Source organism: Platichthys flesus, chromosome 24 (assembly GCF_949316205.1).
Source record: "Platichthys flesus chromosome 24, fPlaFle2.1, whole genome shotgun sequence".
In the NCBI taxonomy this organism is placed as follows: domain Eukaryota; kingdom Metazoa; phylum Chordata; class Actinopteri; order Pleuronectiformes; family Pleuronectidae; genus Platichthys; species Platichthys flesus.
The window spans coordinates 8532955-8549901 of NC_084968.1; the positions used below are offsets into that span (position 1 = coordinate 8532955).

Here is a 16947-nt window from a genome sequence, read left to right on the forward strand (position 1 = left end):
CTGCCAGACATCTGTTCGGGTTTTATGTTGCAGGCTTATTCATTGTCTATTTAGCCTCTTACCGCCCACTTGGGATGACTATATGATGCTTGATGTTTAGTCTAATAAACTATGCGTCTGTGTTTAACGATGCATTATCTTGTCTTTCAGACTTTTCTCCTTTTCAATGAAATTAAACTGTCGACTCGTTTGCTTTTGTGCGTGCAGGGGCAGATCATGAAGGCCCGACGCCAGAAGCAGGAGCTCAGACGGTGGGTAAGTAAGCCTCCCTCTCGGCTGCCTTTTACATACGATACCTAATTTGTGTGGATTGTCACGTGACAAATTAAAGCAGCGTCTTTATCGGAATCCGTACACTTCGAGAAAAGTTGAACGTGGCCCCCCCCTCCCCGCCCCTCAGCTGTCTGAATGCCCACATGAATCCATCTGAACTTTCAGCATCTTGGTCATGACAGTGGCAGATGTCTTTCCGGTTCACGGCTCGGGACGCCTCCATCCGATCATGGTATCATCCGACTCAGACGAGCACTCGGGCAGGAGGCGCTCGGTGTGAATGTCGGGAGGAAACCGACTTCATGCGAGTTCGGCTTCCTCCCGGAGAAAAAGGAAAAGCCTAGCACCAGCCATTGCAATAATTTATATTGCTAAAAGCCTGCTACAGGAGAGGGGAGTACGGGAGATTATTCATGCTTGCTAACATCCTGCAGAGAGGACCTCATGCTTCTAAAAGAGCTCTAATGGAAAACGGGGGTTATGTCAGGCTCCTCAAATTCAGCAGACAGCCATTCTCCCTGGAAGTGACGGTGGGAGACGATGGGTGTCACGGCAGGCAGTGGGTGGCATTATTTTATTATGGAGATTACTATATTGGGACCACATGGTTTGAGATGTGACAGCCGGGTTTAAAACTGACGAAATCTGCGATGAGAACATGTAGATTTTTTTGCCCCCCCCCCCCCTGCCGTTTCCCCGTGCGCCGCAATACAACGTATAATTAGTCGCCGCACTCGTCTTCTCAACGTATTTATGTATAGACAACTAATTACGGCCGGAAATCAATTCTTGCCACTCCCCCCCCCCCCCCTTTCAATTCCAGAGATGTTTGGTCGGCCGTAATTAGCCGGCAGCCTTCTCCCGCTTGAATAAAAGTTTCTCAAGATCATTAGATGCATTAAGGATGACCCTGCAGTACCCAATTAATCTAGTAGAAAATGACTTCTGAGCGCAGCTACGATCAAAGCTACCGGCGTTAGCACCCCTCGACTACCTGGCTCGGACTCGCACCCGCTCCGTGCTTAACGACCTTGTGCCCCATCAAGTTCAGCCAATGGAATATTCCCCCATAAAAAAAAAAAAGATGTCATGCTCTGCTATGTGGCGTGACATGTACTCCGCACAAATTCAGATATTCGACAGCAGTTTATTTCCAGTTAATATTTAATCAAATTATAAAGAGGAGAAAATAATTAGTAACATGTTTCATCCGGTTATCATGTATATGTATATTATTTTTGGAGGATGCAGCAGATGGTTAGATGCTGAATATAACAACTTTACTTTTACACACCACACAACAACAAACTACTGAATTGTATTGTCTGTATATGCATGCATACCTGATTTTAAAGATTTTGATTTGCAAAGAATCGTTTTCTCCGAAGTGCACTGTTCCCTAAGATTAATAGAAATAAGACAATTAGCATATTTTTTAAAACCACTGAGCAGCTAATTACTCTGCCAGTGCTGTGAGGTCACCGTGGGGAGCAGCGGAATCGAACGCCAGTGAAGGGGAGAAAAAACCCCACACATACCTCATTTGTCTGAATCAATAATTATTAATGCAAGAGGCCGTGTTTACTTTGATTAAAACAAATACCGAGTCGCGGCACGTGCAGGGTTATCTATCATCTCCCCCGAGCGCAGTCCAAGTGTGTCTGTGGCTGCTGCAGATGTTTTTTCCCGGACACCACGCCGGCGCCAAAGTCCGGCATCCATCTTGTTGGCAGCGCTTTTTGTCTTAAATCATCCTGCGTGCTGCACACACACCGATTGGCTCCTGTGATGAAGCGGGCAGGAGATATTAAGTGGATGTGGGGTTGATTCGTTTTTTTTTAAAATTACTTCTCTATTTATTTATTTAATTCCGGAGAAGGGATATTTTTCCGGGGGGGGGGGGGACAGTCGACTCAATCTTCTTAATTACATTCATGACTAACTTGTTATGTATGGGAAAGTTGAGGCCGGGAGGAGAGCACGGCATCAAGCCAGACAATATGGATTTAATGTATGTGAGGAGAACGGAGAGTGTGTGAGACGGTGGCTGCTGTCAGTCGACTTTTTCACTTGAGAAAAAAACATTCTGCAAATAAATCTTTAACGACTGCTTGTTTCCATGGAAAACCCATAGAGCTGGTAGAGGGGCACCGAGGGAGTCCAAGTTTCATAGATATATTCTAAGAGGATAAATCAATATCAATTTTGCCTCATGGAGGATTGACTATTTCTGTTGTACAATTCCCTCAGTAGTAAAAAATGCTGTTGGAAGACATTGACAGTATCTGTTTCATGCTTAAGAAAAGAGTTAGGCTCCGACAGTGACTCAGCGGGTTTTCACACAAACATTGATTGAATTCTTCGTTACAAAACTGGGAGTCTGTACTGGGGCAGCCCAGTTCTAGCGCCCACCAGCAAGTCCAGGGAAGTCCAGGGAAATCTGGTGGAGCTGCAGCATTTATCTTCCTGTGTAATGTGGCCATGCAAACCAGCTTCTTCTTAAAAGAAAAGGGCACTACACCTTTCTTGTGCCAGGGAAACACTATGCTATTTCTATCACCGCTCAGTACCAGTGATCCCAGCTTAGAATATAAATTAAGCGGCCTCTGGCGTCTTTTATGTGCCGAAAACATTTTTTCTCATAACAGTGACAAAGAGCCGAGTGCATACATTGTCTATGAATAATCGGCGATCATGTAGCAGCCCCTTTTCATTGTGTGCGGAGAGATCTGTCTCAGCTCCGCGGCTTTGACCGCGCCGTCGCGCCATTCCACACAAATGGAAATGATGCATTCTGTTTTTCCCGTCACAGGAGAGTGGCTTCCCATTTTCCACTCCCACTGTCAAGTTGCGCACAGCTGCATAAGTTTGCCGGCGTGTGTGCGGGGCACAGGAAATGGCTGTTGACAGCGTAATGGAGGTATGAGGATGCAATATAAATCCTTAATCACGCCTGAATCATGAACTGCAGCACTCAAACGCACACATCATCCTGCTCGCACAAAGTCTAGACTCTGTGAGATGTGTGGGCCACAATTTTTTCTATTTTTTTATTGATCGTTCATGGTTAAAATTACGATTTCTAACAGCTTGTTGTGACAGATATTATTATCGGAGGCTCTCTGAGCACATGCAGATATCTCACAGGCGCTTATTCATAAATCCGATGAAATACCACTTCACTGAAATCATACTCCGGCCGTGACGCCCCCAAAATGTTCTGTTTCCTCATTTCAGAAATCCATTTTCTGTCTTTCTCCATTACCGAGCAAATAGAGACGACCTTAATTCAAAGACATGAGTGGCGTATGAGTCGGGTCATCTCGCAGTTAATCAAAACAGAGGGCGCCAACGAGAAAGAGAAGAGGAAAAAAATGGCAATGAGAGAACCCGCACCTCACGTCGTGGCCTGGCAGATTTGACTCGGAACATCATTACGTTTCGGGATTCGCCTTTCATGCAAATCGCTCCTCTAAGCCTGGAAGTTCATTACTAATGGTGCTTCCCATCAAGTCGGCGGCCCATCGGAATACTAATATCCATCCTGGTACTCTGGATTTTTTGGATTCACCTCAAGCCCCCCCCCCCCCCCCCGCTCCTCGTGGCACGGCAATTACAACAATGTGCTTTTCCTTCATGAAATTAGGCCTCGCCCCCCCGTGGCAAGCTTCCCACAACAGATACTTTGGAGTCGTTGCCACACACCATTGGAGCCCAAATGAACTAAATGAACAGACACTCTATATGTATTAGTCCTGGTGTAGTGGCACTTATCTAACTTTTCCCATTTGTTTATCCCGTGTGTTGTACGCTTGTGTGGAAGTTCAGTCTTCCTTTAATTTGCGGAGGGAAATAATAATGTTTTTTTGCCTGCCGTGATGACAGACCCGGCCCTGGGGGAAAAAAATGTCCGGTTGCATTTTTTCAAACTGCAGTTTATGTCATCTGAAATGATAAGTAGTGAACCAGCAGCGCTGTATTTTTTATTGTACTGTATGAAGTATTTTTGGAAGGAGGAAGCTTTTTGGTTCCCCCTAAATTATATATAACGCATCCTGAGATAACCTGCTTCTGGCTCAAAGTGGCTCAAACAGCGCACTGCTCTCTGTGCAGTGTGTCGGCTCGCTCCCCCCCGCTTCCTGCGAGTCAGTCGTCCTTGTGTCTTCAGGATAAGTAGGGGGAATTGGTTTGGCTGTTTTATGGATTTTCTACAACTTGAGGTTATAACTGCTCGAGAAGAAGCGTAGAACTGAAATTATAGATTGGGAGTTTATCTCATCGCAGCGATCCTTGAGATCCTCGTTTGTGGCTCCGCACATCACATTCCTTTCTGTTTATGTTTGAGTCTCATCTGACTTCCCTTTGCTATAACTGCATGTACTAATTATTTTGTCATTCATACATTTTTAAAACTTCACTACCGAACTGCGTAACATTATATTCCCATGGTACAGTGTCAGATATGTCGCAAATGTTAATGCTCGAACAGGATATAGGTTAAATCCCCTGTTGTGAATGGGAATACATATTCATATTCAAATCTAGCAGATTACTCTCTAAATCATTCATCTCCTGTTTATATGTATCTACAGAAAGCAGTGCGATGACAGGGAGCACCAATTTTGTATTTGCACGAAAGCCGAGAAAGAAAAAGCGTTTTCTTGTTATTCTCTCTTTTCTTTTCTTTTTTCTTTTTGTTCCGCGATAGGCCGTTACTCACCTTCAATACATTGATGGGAAAGGAGAGCGAGCAGGAGAGCAAAATGGAAATGGTAATAAACATGCTAATGCTAGACCGCGGAGCCTGGGAAGAGCAGCTTCTACCCGTCTCTCGGCTATCTGTTGGTGTGTTTGTGTGTGTGTGTGTGTGTGTGTCTAGGGAAAAAACAGAGATAGGCGGCACAAGAGTGAAAGAGGAAATGCACAGAATTGCATGTGAGCGAGTGCACACACCTACACACCCTCACTCCGTGCTCCAGAGTAAACAGGAGGGAGCTGCCTGTGAAACGTGCCACCTTTCTCTTTCAATCGGCCTCTGGAGACGGTGCAAAGGGCCTTTTGTTGGCTCATTGGTGAGATAAGAAGCAGGGGATGGGGGGGAGACTCGCAGAGCCAGCTTTTTTTTCTATAGGGTTGAGGGACCCCCCTCTCAATAGGAACTCATTTGCCATGTTGTGTAATTGTGGCCCATAATGGAGCACACCTTATTCAGGCAGCCGAAGGCTTCTTTTTTTTTTTTCTAAAGCCATTTTCTCTATTCACAGCCAAACAAGTCATGTTTTTAGAGAGATACGCAGCCCTTTGAGCTCAGGGCCACCACACACTTGTCTTTGAATGGAATGTTGTGTGTAATCAAGATACAATTTTGCTCAGTGCTTCTTTTAAAAGGGGCCGCCGTCAACCCCGAGTCAACTAACTTCACAATTGGTCCCATGATTTATTAACGCCGCCCACCGGATGTAAGCGAACCGGCAGCGCCTTCCCGGGCCTGGATTATAGAACATAAGTACACAGGAGGGCTGGGTATTTATAGCCACTGGCCGCCGAGTGATACTGACGTTGATGCAACCTGTGACTAGAAGACTGCCATCAACAATATCTTTAATCACGTGGGAATACACCACTTTACTTCCTGCACGGTCAAAGGAATATCAAAGCCGAGCCGCGGAGATGAGAAATGACTGATTTGAAAATGATTGCCGAGCTTCTCCATTAAACCGCCGCAGGCTAGGGATGGATTTCTATTTGCATAATTTAACTGGCATCTTAATTATTGTGTCAGGGATGTGTATGCAAATGTCTTAAGTCACTTAGAAACGGAAACTTGCGCGGCTAAACGCCTAATGGACTAAATCTTATCAAGTTAGAATACACAACTCAAACCTCTAATTGGTTTTGACTGTGCGGCGTGCACTTTGAGAAAACAGAGAAAGGAGGACAGGACAGACACATAATAACACAATACACAAGCTTACCTGGGTTAGCTGGGAGCTAGAGGTGTGTGTGTGTGTGTGTGTGAGGTGTTTGTGTGTCTTGTTGTGGCAGTCGAGGAGCACCTACCACGTAGAACAGTGAGTTTGGTGGTAGCGCTCGTCTCTCCAACACTGTTGGAGGCGACGCACTCGTATATGGCTTCGTCTCGGGGCGTGCGCAACGGCTGAATTCTGAGCACGGAACCAGAGCCGTCGTCGAACTCGATCACCTGCAGGTGCGAGAGACAAGATATGTTATAGGTGATTTTTGGACACCCAACGGGGGGGGGGGGGGTGGACCTTCTGCAGTGAGAGAAACAACAAACAACACACACTGTCCAACAGGACATTGGGCTAAGGACACTGATGGGGACTGACACACGGTGCTTCCTATGACAGAAACTAGGTTGCTTTGTGCCTTACATTGACCCCTAGTGGTTTTGTGTGAACATTAAGGTTGTGCAATATAAATGTGCATAAGGTAACTATTGGATCTGTGCAGTGTTGGAATTCTTACAGAGATAGATAGTGTGTAAGTGCTGAGCATATGCCATTTTAATAGTTTGTAGCTCTTTTGCTGTAGATATGTACTAGATCCATTCCTTATGTGCTTCTTATTGTGTCTCTAATGCGGCTGACTAACTTTAAGAGTGGGTTAAGTAATCATGGTCACAATTTGTTTTGGGCTTGCGGAGTGACATTTTAAATCGGAACGTGTCCCACTCTTAAAGTTAACACTATCGCTCGGGAAAAATGAATCACTCTGGATTGTGTCGATGGGACAGAAACAAGCACAGACAGGTCAGAGGTGATAAACGGCTTGATAAACGGTCACGGACAGTTGTACCATGGGGTGAGAGAGTGGTACATAAGACAGGACCGACTTGTATTGGACGGACGACACATAAAATGCTCACAAACAGGTGTTTGTTGTAGCTTATTCAGCTATTTTTTTTGCATGCTACATGTTGTATACTCACTGAGTCTAGAAAGCCCTGTGTCATAACTCAATCTCTTTTAAGCATAGAGGTAGATTTCAATAAAGAGAGGCCTGAGACCTCTGACAGACGCACACACACACACACACACACACACTGTCTCTCTCTCTCACACACACACGCACACAGAGGCCTACAACATTTGCAAAATTCACAATATTTCTGTGCACGTGTTAGTTAACAACATTTCATCGGCCAGGCTGTAGCTGTGTGGGCATTCAAGCTGATGGCAGGGGATGGTAAAGAGAGTTAAAGCTGAGGAGCAAATTAGAAAAAGGATGCAGCGAGACCACTTCTGAAAGGAAATGGGTTTTTGTTAGAAGATGAGGCGGCCAGTACGTGACTGAATGGGTGCGGGATGGCGGCGGCCAGGAAGCCCCGGCGTGAGGCAGCGAGGGGTAATGGGAAATGTGCGTGTTAGCATTCAGCACAACATGCGATGCAAACGCGATGAACTCTGATAAGATTAGATTTCTGCGGGCGTGAGGCGCCAAAGGAGTGGTCTCCGAGCTCTGTTAAGCCCTCGCCGCTGTGCACTGGCAAGCAAATAGGGCCTCGAGAGCAGAGGCGGGCGGGGGGGGGGGGGGGCAAGGGGGGGAGCGACACCCTGATAGTCCTGAGAACTGACACAGAAATTAATAGAAATCTTATCAGTGTTCTGCGGAGATGTGTGATTTCTCATGGGTATTGAGCCCGAGTGCAGATTAAAGCTGACCAGAAATCAAAGCTTCGGCCCAAATAGGGGAGGGTAGGACATGCATTTAGAAAGAGATGCCACGAAGCAAAAAAAAAAGGATATTCTTAAAGCTATAGCGCTACTTTTCGCTTTTTCGTAAAGCCGGCGAACGTGGCGTGATCCTGACGTAGGTATCCGGGTCGCACCACAGGTTGTTGTTTTCTGTCCGATTGCTCTTTTCATGTCTCTCGTTTGATTACAAATCTGCCCCCTGATCTGCGGGTGCACTCGCTCATTAAAAACTCCTGCATGTTCTAAAAGCTGGCCGGCGTGATTATTAGAGCCTGCTAATGCGTGGTGGCAAGTCGGGGCAAAGGAAAAGCAATGGCGCGATGGATTGTGTGCAAGCGGAGCCAGAAGCAGTGCGGAGGCATTCCCATTTTTGTCGAGCATTTTACATCAGAACAATAGACCTAATACCTCGAATCTCTGGTTGCTGACTTTCTTCCCCTTCTTGTTCCACACGATCTTGGGCCGCGGGTCTCCCGAGGCTTGGCAGATGAAGGACGCCACGCCTCCCTGCACGCCTGTTTGGTCATTCGGGGTTCTTAAAAACTTTGGTGGTGCTGGGGAGAGACAGGACAGAAGATAACAACACACAAAAAAAGAGTTAGCGAGCAAGCTCAACATTGCAGACAGAGCAATTAATCTCTCCTATCAAGCCATACACACACACACACACACACCGGAAAGCACCAAAGTTTGCAGATTTCAGCATGTGGCCGCTAAGAGGATTGTCTGTGGAGGTCGAGACAGGAGATTGCACTGACTTTTATTGTGCAAGTGGAAACAGATGATCAGTGGCTGGGATCAGAAGGAAAGGACAGAGGTCCCGGGAGCAGAATGTGCAAAGTGTTTTATCCTGACCCTGGAAGTCCTTCGAAGTAACTCTGAAATCTCCTGTGGAGGATTTTCACTTTGATTTGGATTAAGGGACGTTAACGACTTGGTATCTTCTGGGAAGAAAGAGGAGGGTCCAGAAAAACTACATGTTGCCTATGATGTTTGATTTGTTTCCTGGAATGTGAAAGAGTTTTGGTGTTTTGGGATATTTCGTGCTGCATTGTAATTTGTAATCAGCGGTCGTCGTTAGCGTGACACTAATTTGAAATTCCAGTAAAGAGATTGAAAACCGTCTTAAATAGAGGAAAAACACGAGTGTAGATCATCCAGCGCGTTGTACGATTTTGTGTGAAAGGATAATTGTCTGTGAACTGCTTGTTTCAGTGTCAGTCAGCACACAAGTCTTCCGTCCTAACAAGCTGTCGACCAGCACAATGTCCGCATTCTGCTCCACTGGATCTAAATGAATGGGGAAACATTTTTCCTCTTGATAACAGACGTTCACATTTTCCAAACGGCTCTGGAGAAACAGACGTTTGTTTGGTTTGTTTGGTTCACCGGCAAACAACACTAATCTCTAGAAAATCCGCCTAACGGTGGTTGTGCCCCCATGCAAATGAGACACGCACCTGATAAGGCCCTCGCGGTGCCATGATTGGCAATGCGAGCATTCGGCCGCTCCTAATTGGTGCCTCGATTCAGCGCGGCGAGTCAAGTGTAAAGGCAGCGAGGATAAAAAATGCAAAAAATGCCGGGGGACTGGAGGTGAGGGGATAGCGGGAGGGGAACAATGTTTGCTTTGTGTGGAAGGCATGGACGGTTCCCTTCTGCTGTGGTGGTCGGACAAACACTGTACAATGGCGTTTGCTCAGGCACAGCTCTGCACGTCGGTGAAGAGCTGCGACCCATGTCCCTGCATCTACAACTGTTCGGTATAATTCAAAATTATCTTCTCGTTTTAACTCGATTCCAAGATTCAAGCTGTGTTTTTCTGTTTGTTTGTTTTTCCCTCGTGGGACAATCAGCGTCTGCTCCGGAGCTGACGTTTCTATTACAACCGTCTGGAAATCAAAACACATGAAAGTGATTGGTAATCAAAGGAGACCCGTCTCCCCTTGATGAGACTTTGATTGTGAGTTTTACATTCCAGCTTTGTCACGTCGATCGGTGGCGACCTCATTTCAAGTGGAAATGATGTCATAATGCAAAGTCAGACCCCCGAGTATCCTCCGAAGCTGGAGAGCCACCTTTCAGTGGGAGGTGTGGCCCCATCTGAGCCCCCTCCCTGCGGAGCTACCGTTTGCCTTTTATCAATCACATCAGCCATTAGCGGCTACACAGCTGCAGTGATGCCAACCATCCGAAATCACCTCATTTGTGTGTGTGTGTGTGATTGTTTGCCTGCCCGCTTGTGTGTGTCGACTGATTTCTCCTCCCAGGTCGTACAGCGCCCAGCAGCTGCAGTTGGTGCTGTAAGCGGGGGGGGGGATTAACCTGCGGGTTTGGCGGAGAGGTGACATAAGATGTGTGGTCAGCAATCAAAAGGGCGAGCGGAGAAACGGGCGAGCAGCTGGGCTTCCACCGGGCAAATGAGTCCGGGAAAATCACCTGATTGCCTCATGACAGGCACAGAGTCTTTCCGTGCATACACATATTAACAAGCTCCCCCCTCCCTCTCTCTCTCCCTCTCCCTCTCTCTCTCTCTCTCTCTCTCTCTCTCTCTCTCTCTCTCTCTCTCTCTCTCTCTCTCTCTCTCTCAACACACTCCCAGAATCCCTCATTCACCGGCTGACAGCTCCGACAGGTGGGCTGCGGAGTTGACACTGTGTAATTTGTACATGACAAAAAGGCGCCATTATATCTGCATTTGCACCTTATCTTGTTCACTTGGCCGGGGTGCGGTGCACGCTGGCGTCGAGCCGAGAGGGTGCTGATGGGTAATTGATATGCTATTGGGGCTGTTTTTCGCTCCGGGCCCATCCATTACGGCTCAGCGCGTCTCCCCCGCGCCGGCTGTGATAGACTGCGACGACATGTACAGGAGATCAGCGCTGGAGGTGAGGGGAAGGCGGTGGATCGGGGGGGCGGGGGGCTGGGGGCTGGGGAGTCGTCGCACAATGTGGAGCTATCGAGGCGTGACATGGAGGTAATGGTGTTTTCACAGACATGGCCGCTGATACCGCCATCATACCCCCATTTTAGGTCTGCCGCCGACAAACATCCATTTTGCGGGGGGGACTCCGTGTATGGCTCCAGGTAGGCAAAGGCTGATTGAAACCTTGGGTTTGTCTGAATAAGAAAACAAACGGCACCTTGACGGCCGAAAAGATGATCGATGAGCAGACGTTGTGCAAACTCATGCCGTGAAGAAAACCCTTTACCATAAATTACCGTTGTCCTACGATGATAATAATTGATCTGTTCGTGGTTTGTGACCATGGTTTCATCTCAAATCAGGCTAAATTGATTAAACCCGCTATTATTTACCTTTCAGAAGTAGCCATTATCTACATGGAATAATATCATGGCCGAGCACCTCTTAATCCAGTGCTAAGCTATTGCCGGCAAACAGATGGGAGGTGTAAACCCTGTCACTCGCTCAAAGGCTAGCCACGTGTGCCCTGCTCTCCCTCGAGGTCATCTTGTCACCTTGTTCCCATTCGCCGATCACAGGAAAGGAAGACGCTCCTCGCAGCTTCCCACAGGCTGTGTTTTTCACGGATCAATGCCATGTTAATAATTTGGCGCCCGACCGAAAGCCTTTGCCGTCCTTAAGAACACCCATGTCCACGGGGCTGAGGGGGCAGACCGTTTCATGATTGGAACTATATATTTTTTAATGGATGGACATAAATGGAAATTGGAAGCCCCTTCATGAGTGTGGGTGCTGTGAAGCCAGATCGTAAAATGTATTACTGTTGCTGCTACTGTATACCACCCCCATCATTTTTTTTGTCCTTTTTCTAGGGGCTTTTTAAGGATTTAAGCCTTTGGATGAAGCGGTGTCGTTAATATACCAAATGACGTCACCTCACCGGGGCGGTTAGCTCGCACCTGACCTTATTTCACCCTGAGTAGAAGTGGTGCTGTTCAATATTGCGCCGGTAATGCAATCAGCCTCTTGCACATTCAGCATCTCTGTCAGTTGAATTGACGAGAGGAAGATCGCACGTTCAGGATCAGAGCTGTGAGAGGGTGCTCACCTTTGACTAGAGGGTGTCTCTCAAATACATAAAGATGTAATGATTTTCCAAATGGTGGACCCTACGAAAGCATTTGCCCTGTAAAGTCAGAAATGGTTCGACACACTGGGTGGCTTTATCGGCATTAAGGGATTTTATCAAAGAACAGTCAGGCAATTTAGTTTACACCTAAAAAACATGTCTGTTTATCTTTTTAAGTTCTGCTAGTTGTGTTTGACCCAATGGATGTCCAAGTATGCCTCTTTTAGGATGATGGATGGATAGATAGATTGATAGATAGATAGATAGATAGATAGATGGATAGACAGATAGATAGATAGATAGATAGATGGATAAATAGATAGATATGTACTTTATTGATCCCAAATTAGGAAAGTATGTAGTTTCTAATACATAAGGCAAAGTTATGTTCCCGTGCCTTACAGGCTGCTGTGGTTATTGTCTGCTTGGAGAGGCAGCATGGCATCATATACCTAATTACCAATGTCAGACGTGAGGTAGAGCACTGCGATGCTTGAACTACTATTAACACGCTCATTATTGTGTCCCAGCTCACCCTCACCTCCCGACCAAAACCAAACAGCAGCTTTCTAAACATAAAAACTACTTCATAAAACAGTCATGTAACACAGACCCTAAAAATAGCAGCTGATTTAAAAAGTAGAATTAAAACAACATGGTTTTTGTCCTTGACCTTGCAAACCCCGGGTTTCTGCACTTGTTGAGTTGAACTTGCAGTGAATTAAAAAAAACTGCTCCGCAGAGCACAGGGAGAACCTGTCGCGGGGCCAGACTACACGTCAAGTGCAAGGCGTCCTGTAACCGGTTGCTGGGGCTAATGATAACATCATGCTGAACTCAAAGGATACTCGGGTTCGCAGCGTCTCGCGGATCTGCATTCATTACAAGTTTGTTTGATATTGGCTTGAACTCACAGCCAAACATTGGATTTAAAAACCGCCCTCAAAGAGATCAGAGTCTGCGTTTCATTCAGAATGGCCAAAACATTTTAAAGTCATCGGGACTCTCGCCTTAGACTAAAGTTTGATCTTCCAAACCATTAAAGAGCATGAATCAAAGACTGGGGAGGGGAACGTTAATAAACCGACTTTCTGTTGGAGCCTCTATTCGGCACAGACACCAGTCCAAGTCAGCTCGGTTTTCACAATTATACTGACTGACATATTCAATTTCATTTGCATGAAAGGGGCCATTTCCTCTCTGAATCTTTAACTCACAGGGTGAGGTGGGGTTGTGAAGGGGCGATAATTAATCCTAACACATTGGGTGTCACTCGGCAAATGCTCTGCTCCATTTTGGACATAGGGGTGGAAGAAAGAGGCATTTAAAGATGCCATTAACTTCATTCAGCAGCTATAAGCCCCCCCCCCCCCCCCCCCCCGGCATAACAGTTCTGCGATATTGATGAATCGCACAATGGCAGCAAGTGCGGCGAATCGGACTGAGACTGTGGAGAGGGCAGAGGCCACGCATGTAGTACGTGTGCATCGGACTGTAAATAATCCTTTAACTTTCCCAAAAAGTACTTGAAGTAAGCAAAATATCATTATCACTGTATTCCGATGAAGAGCAGATGGGTTTTTGTTTTTGCAAATGCAGCTGACTATGTGTCGTTTTTCTAAAACAACATCCCCTCTGTGGATTAATTATTTGTCTGTTCACAAACATCTGACCCAATGCCAGAAAAGAAAAAAAAAAGGACGAGTTTTTGTACTCACATAAACACAGAGATAAACAATGCACACAAATATGGAGGGGGGGGGGGGGGATAAACCACACATACCAATCAATGGAACAAACAACGGGCACGGAGCGTTTTCTTGGGGGCATGACGCGGCTCTCTATCTGCGGCATTATGATAAAAATGTGTCTTTTGTAATGCAGAGGAAACAAACTCCACATTGTGCGGGGACACAAAAGGGGTCTCGGCGAAAGGAAGGAGAGTAAAAAGGAACCGGAGCTTAATTAGAACTGTTGGCTGATTTGCATTACATGCTCATCGGTAATCTCGCCCTTAAATGGAAACCGAAAATTCTTATTGCAATTAGCGATGACTTGAAAAGGGATACGGCCCCAGAATGATTGTTAATTACTGGATCAGGAATAGTACATTAATTCACTGCAGAGGATTTTAATGCAAATGACGGGGACCCGCTCTTCCATCAATGTTGCGCCGCTTGTCACACGTAATGAAGTTCATAATACAAGCCTACTCCCCCCCCCCCCCCCATCCCAACTGCCTAAATGTGCTCTATAAGCAAAATTCATAACAGTCATTATGTAAAACTAATTCAATAGAATATACAAGAATGCAGCTTAATGACACATTCATACTGAGACTGCACACGGGTAGTAGGGGGCTGCAGGTCTGTTCTGCGATAGGGTCAGGGTCTCCTGTGTGGCTCATAAGCCGCCCAGGAGTCTCCAGGGTGGATAAGTAAATGCATATCATAACTTAAAGCGCCTCTACAAAGACGACCACACCACGCATTACGATACACAACTCACCAGTGTGTTCTCCTCCCCAGTATACCCATCCCAATGACTTACTCTGCAGAGGATACTATTCCAATGGGCCTTGCCTAACCCCAGTCAGTGTGTGTTACTCATGCTTGGTGGCACCGCGGCACAGGGTCTTTGCTTCTGGCTGTGGCTCGGCAGGAGTCGGGGCACTTTTTGCGCAGACAACCGGCGACAGCTTCAAAAAGAATGGTTAATGCTCCTGTCCCACATTCGGGGCGCTGACGAGATGGGGGGGGGGGGGGGACTCCAGAGGTGCACAAGCTACCAAGCACTCGTGCATGCAGACGCACGCTCTCACCGGTGTTACAATATTCTCACTGGAACGGAGGGGAACATCGCGAATGGGAGAACAACATTAATAAATTGGAGGGTGTGGGACAATAGAAAATTCTGGAAGGTTCTTTTAAATAAATCAAAAAAGGGGGTTATTTGCGGAACGGCGCTCGGCTTCTGAGCCCGTGTTACGCGGGATGAGATGGAAGCTGAAAGGCTCCGCTGCTCAATTATCATTGTAGATTCATAAAGGCAAAAAACTTTCCGCTCCCCCCCACAGACGGCTGCGTCACGGATGTGCTGTCGTCTGCTGAGTAACAATGTTTGCAGAGGAAAAGTTGTACTTCCTGTACACCTCTCTCGCTCTCTCTCTCTACCTCTACCTCTACCTGCATCTGTCGCTCTACCACACACACACACAACACAAACGCAGAGCGGCCGCCGCCTCCCACGGGAGGCATTAGCGAGGTAGAGGGATTCAGTTTGTCACTTAATAAAACGGCCCACTCAAACAGATGGCTTTGTTCAAACAGCCCCCGACGCTTCAAAAAGCTGGACCCGAATCATCCACACGAAAAAGCCCACCTCACTTTGCGGCAGAAACCAAACAGAAGGAATAAAACGTATAAATATTGAATCGCGACACTGTCGGAGAGGAGACCATCCGCCCGAGGTAAAAACAAACGTGACAATATTCAATTTATAAAAAATAAAAGCCTGAAAAAGGGAGAGAGGTGGAAAAAACCCGCTTAGAACCTCCTTTCGGAAAAATTCGGAACATCTGGGCTGAGGTTGTCGAACACAGAGATGCAAAAATAATACAGAGGCTTTCACTTTCAATAAGACTTCATTTTCATCTCCCTTCATTCATTACTTGTTCATTTATGTGCGAATACACAAATTTGGAGCCAATTCGTGTGTGACCTATTGAGGGGGGGTGGTGGGGAGGGAGAAGAAAAAAAGCACACATTCAAGCAAGAAGTATGAAATTTGGATTTGTTTGTCTTGTTTGTTTTTTTCCTTCCCACGTCTGGGGGAAAAAGAAAGGAACACAGATAAGTAATTCTAATTGTGCTCGCCTTCCTCTGTTTGGTAGTCGGCGCAGTCTATTTGCAAAAAGTTAATTATCTGATAGGATAGGCGGTGGCAGCCACTAACACAGAAAGCCCATTCGTTCACTCTGTTATCCACCAGGCAATGGAACGATTTATTAAATGGCAGAGCCGCAGCAAAATGGCCGAGAGTTATCATGCCGGGGCTGCACAGACTTGAAAAGATGTTGAAAAAAAATAAAAATGGCAGAAGTGATAAACAGTGTTTGGACGTGTCAGCTTACTGCCAATGTAACGACATGTGAAGATACTAAGAACGTGATTTTGTGTTGTTTTTTTTTTTTAATGCTTCCATACCGCACACGTGATGCACACGCCGTGCGAGTAGCAAATGAGGTTGATAAGGAAAATATCACCATGAGGGCGCGTTGCAGATGGCAATCTCCAAAGCTGCTTTCTTTCCTCAACATGTAGCAGAAATCAAAAGAAACGGACGTGCAAGGCAAAATGGGAAAAATCAAATAAGCAAACATATTCCATCGGCTCGTTTCAAGAGAGAACCACGCTAGGCCCGGGCCTGTCCTATTTCTTTACAGCATAAACTTCACATAATTGTCTTTGCCCTCAACCATGGCACGCGCGGAAAAAAAGCTCGCCTCATATGGAGATGGATTATGTCGCGAATCATTCCAGGGATTCGGCATTGTATATTTAAACAGAGTGTAATTTTATGGATAAGTAGTGCCGAGCCATTTCCGGTGGCTGCCAGTTGTCGGGGCCGTAAGAAGTGACACATCCCCGCCCCCCCCCCCCCCCCCGCCGAAACTGTGTTTTCTCAGGCGCTTACGGGCGAACTAGCTCATGCTCCAGCAATCCTGCCCAGATGACAACTGGCTTCCTCTCACCAGCTCAGATATCCTGCAAATGTTCCTTCGTTCAGCAAAGCCAGGTCACACACACACATCTTTTTTTACTTTCTTTTTGAGGTAAAATAAACAGGCCTATAATTCTTTTTTCCCCCCTTTCACGTCTGCAAGCAAACATTCCACCGGG

At 46.4% G+C, this 16947-nt stretch overlaps 1 protein-coding gene across 8 annotated transcripts in view; it reads right to left on the reverse strand.

Moving 5' to 3' along the window:
* The window catches only part of LOC133949997 (receptor-type tyrosine-protein phosphatase delta-like), a 333770-nt gene that overhangs the window by 58937 nt on the left and 257886 nt on the right, over positions 1-16947 (reverse strand). For all 8 annotated transcript variants that reach the window (XM_062384134.1, XM_062384131.1, XM_062384136.1 and 5 more), the window contains 2 exons: positions 8400-8545; positions 6334-6475 (listed from right to left, as the gene is read on the reverse strand). In XM_062384134.1, coding sequence (XP_062240118.1) covers positions 6334-6475; positions 8400-8545 — 288 coding nt within the window. The remainder of the gene's footprint in view (positions 1-6333; positions 6476-8399; positions 8546-16947) is intronic.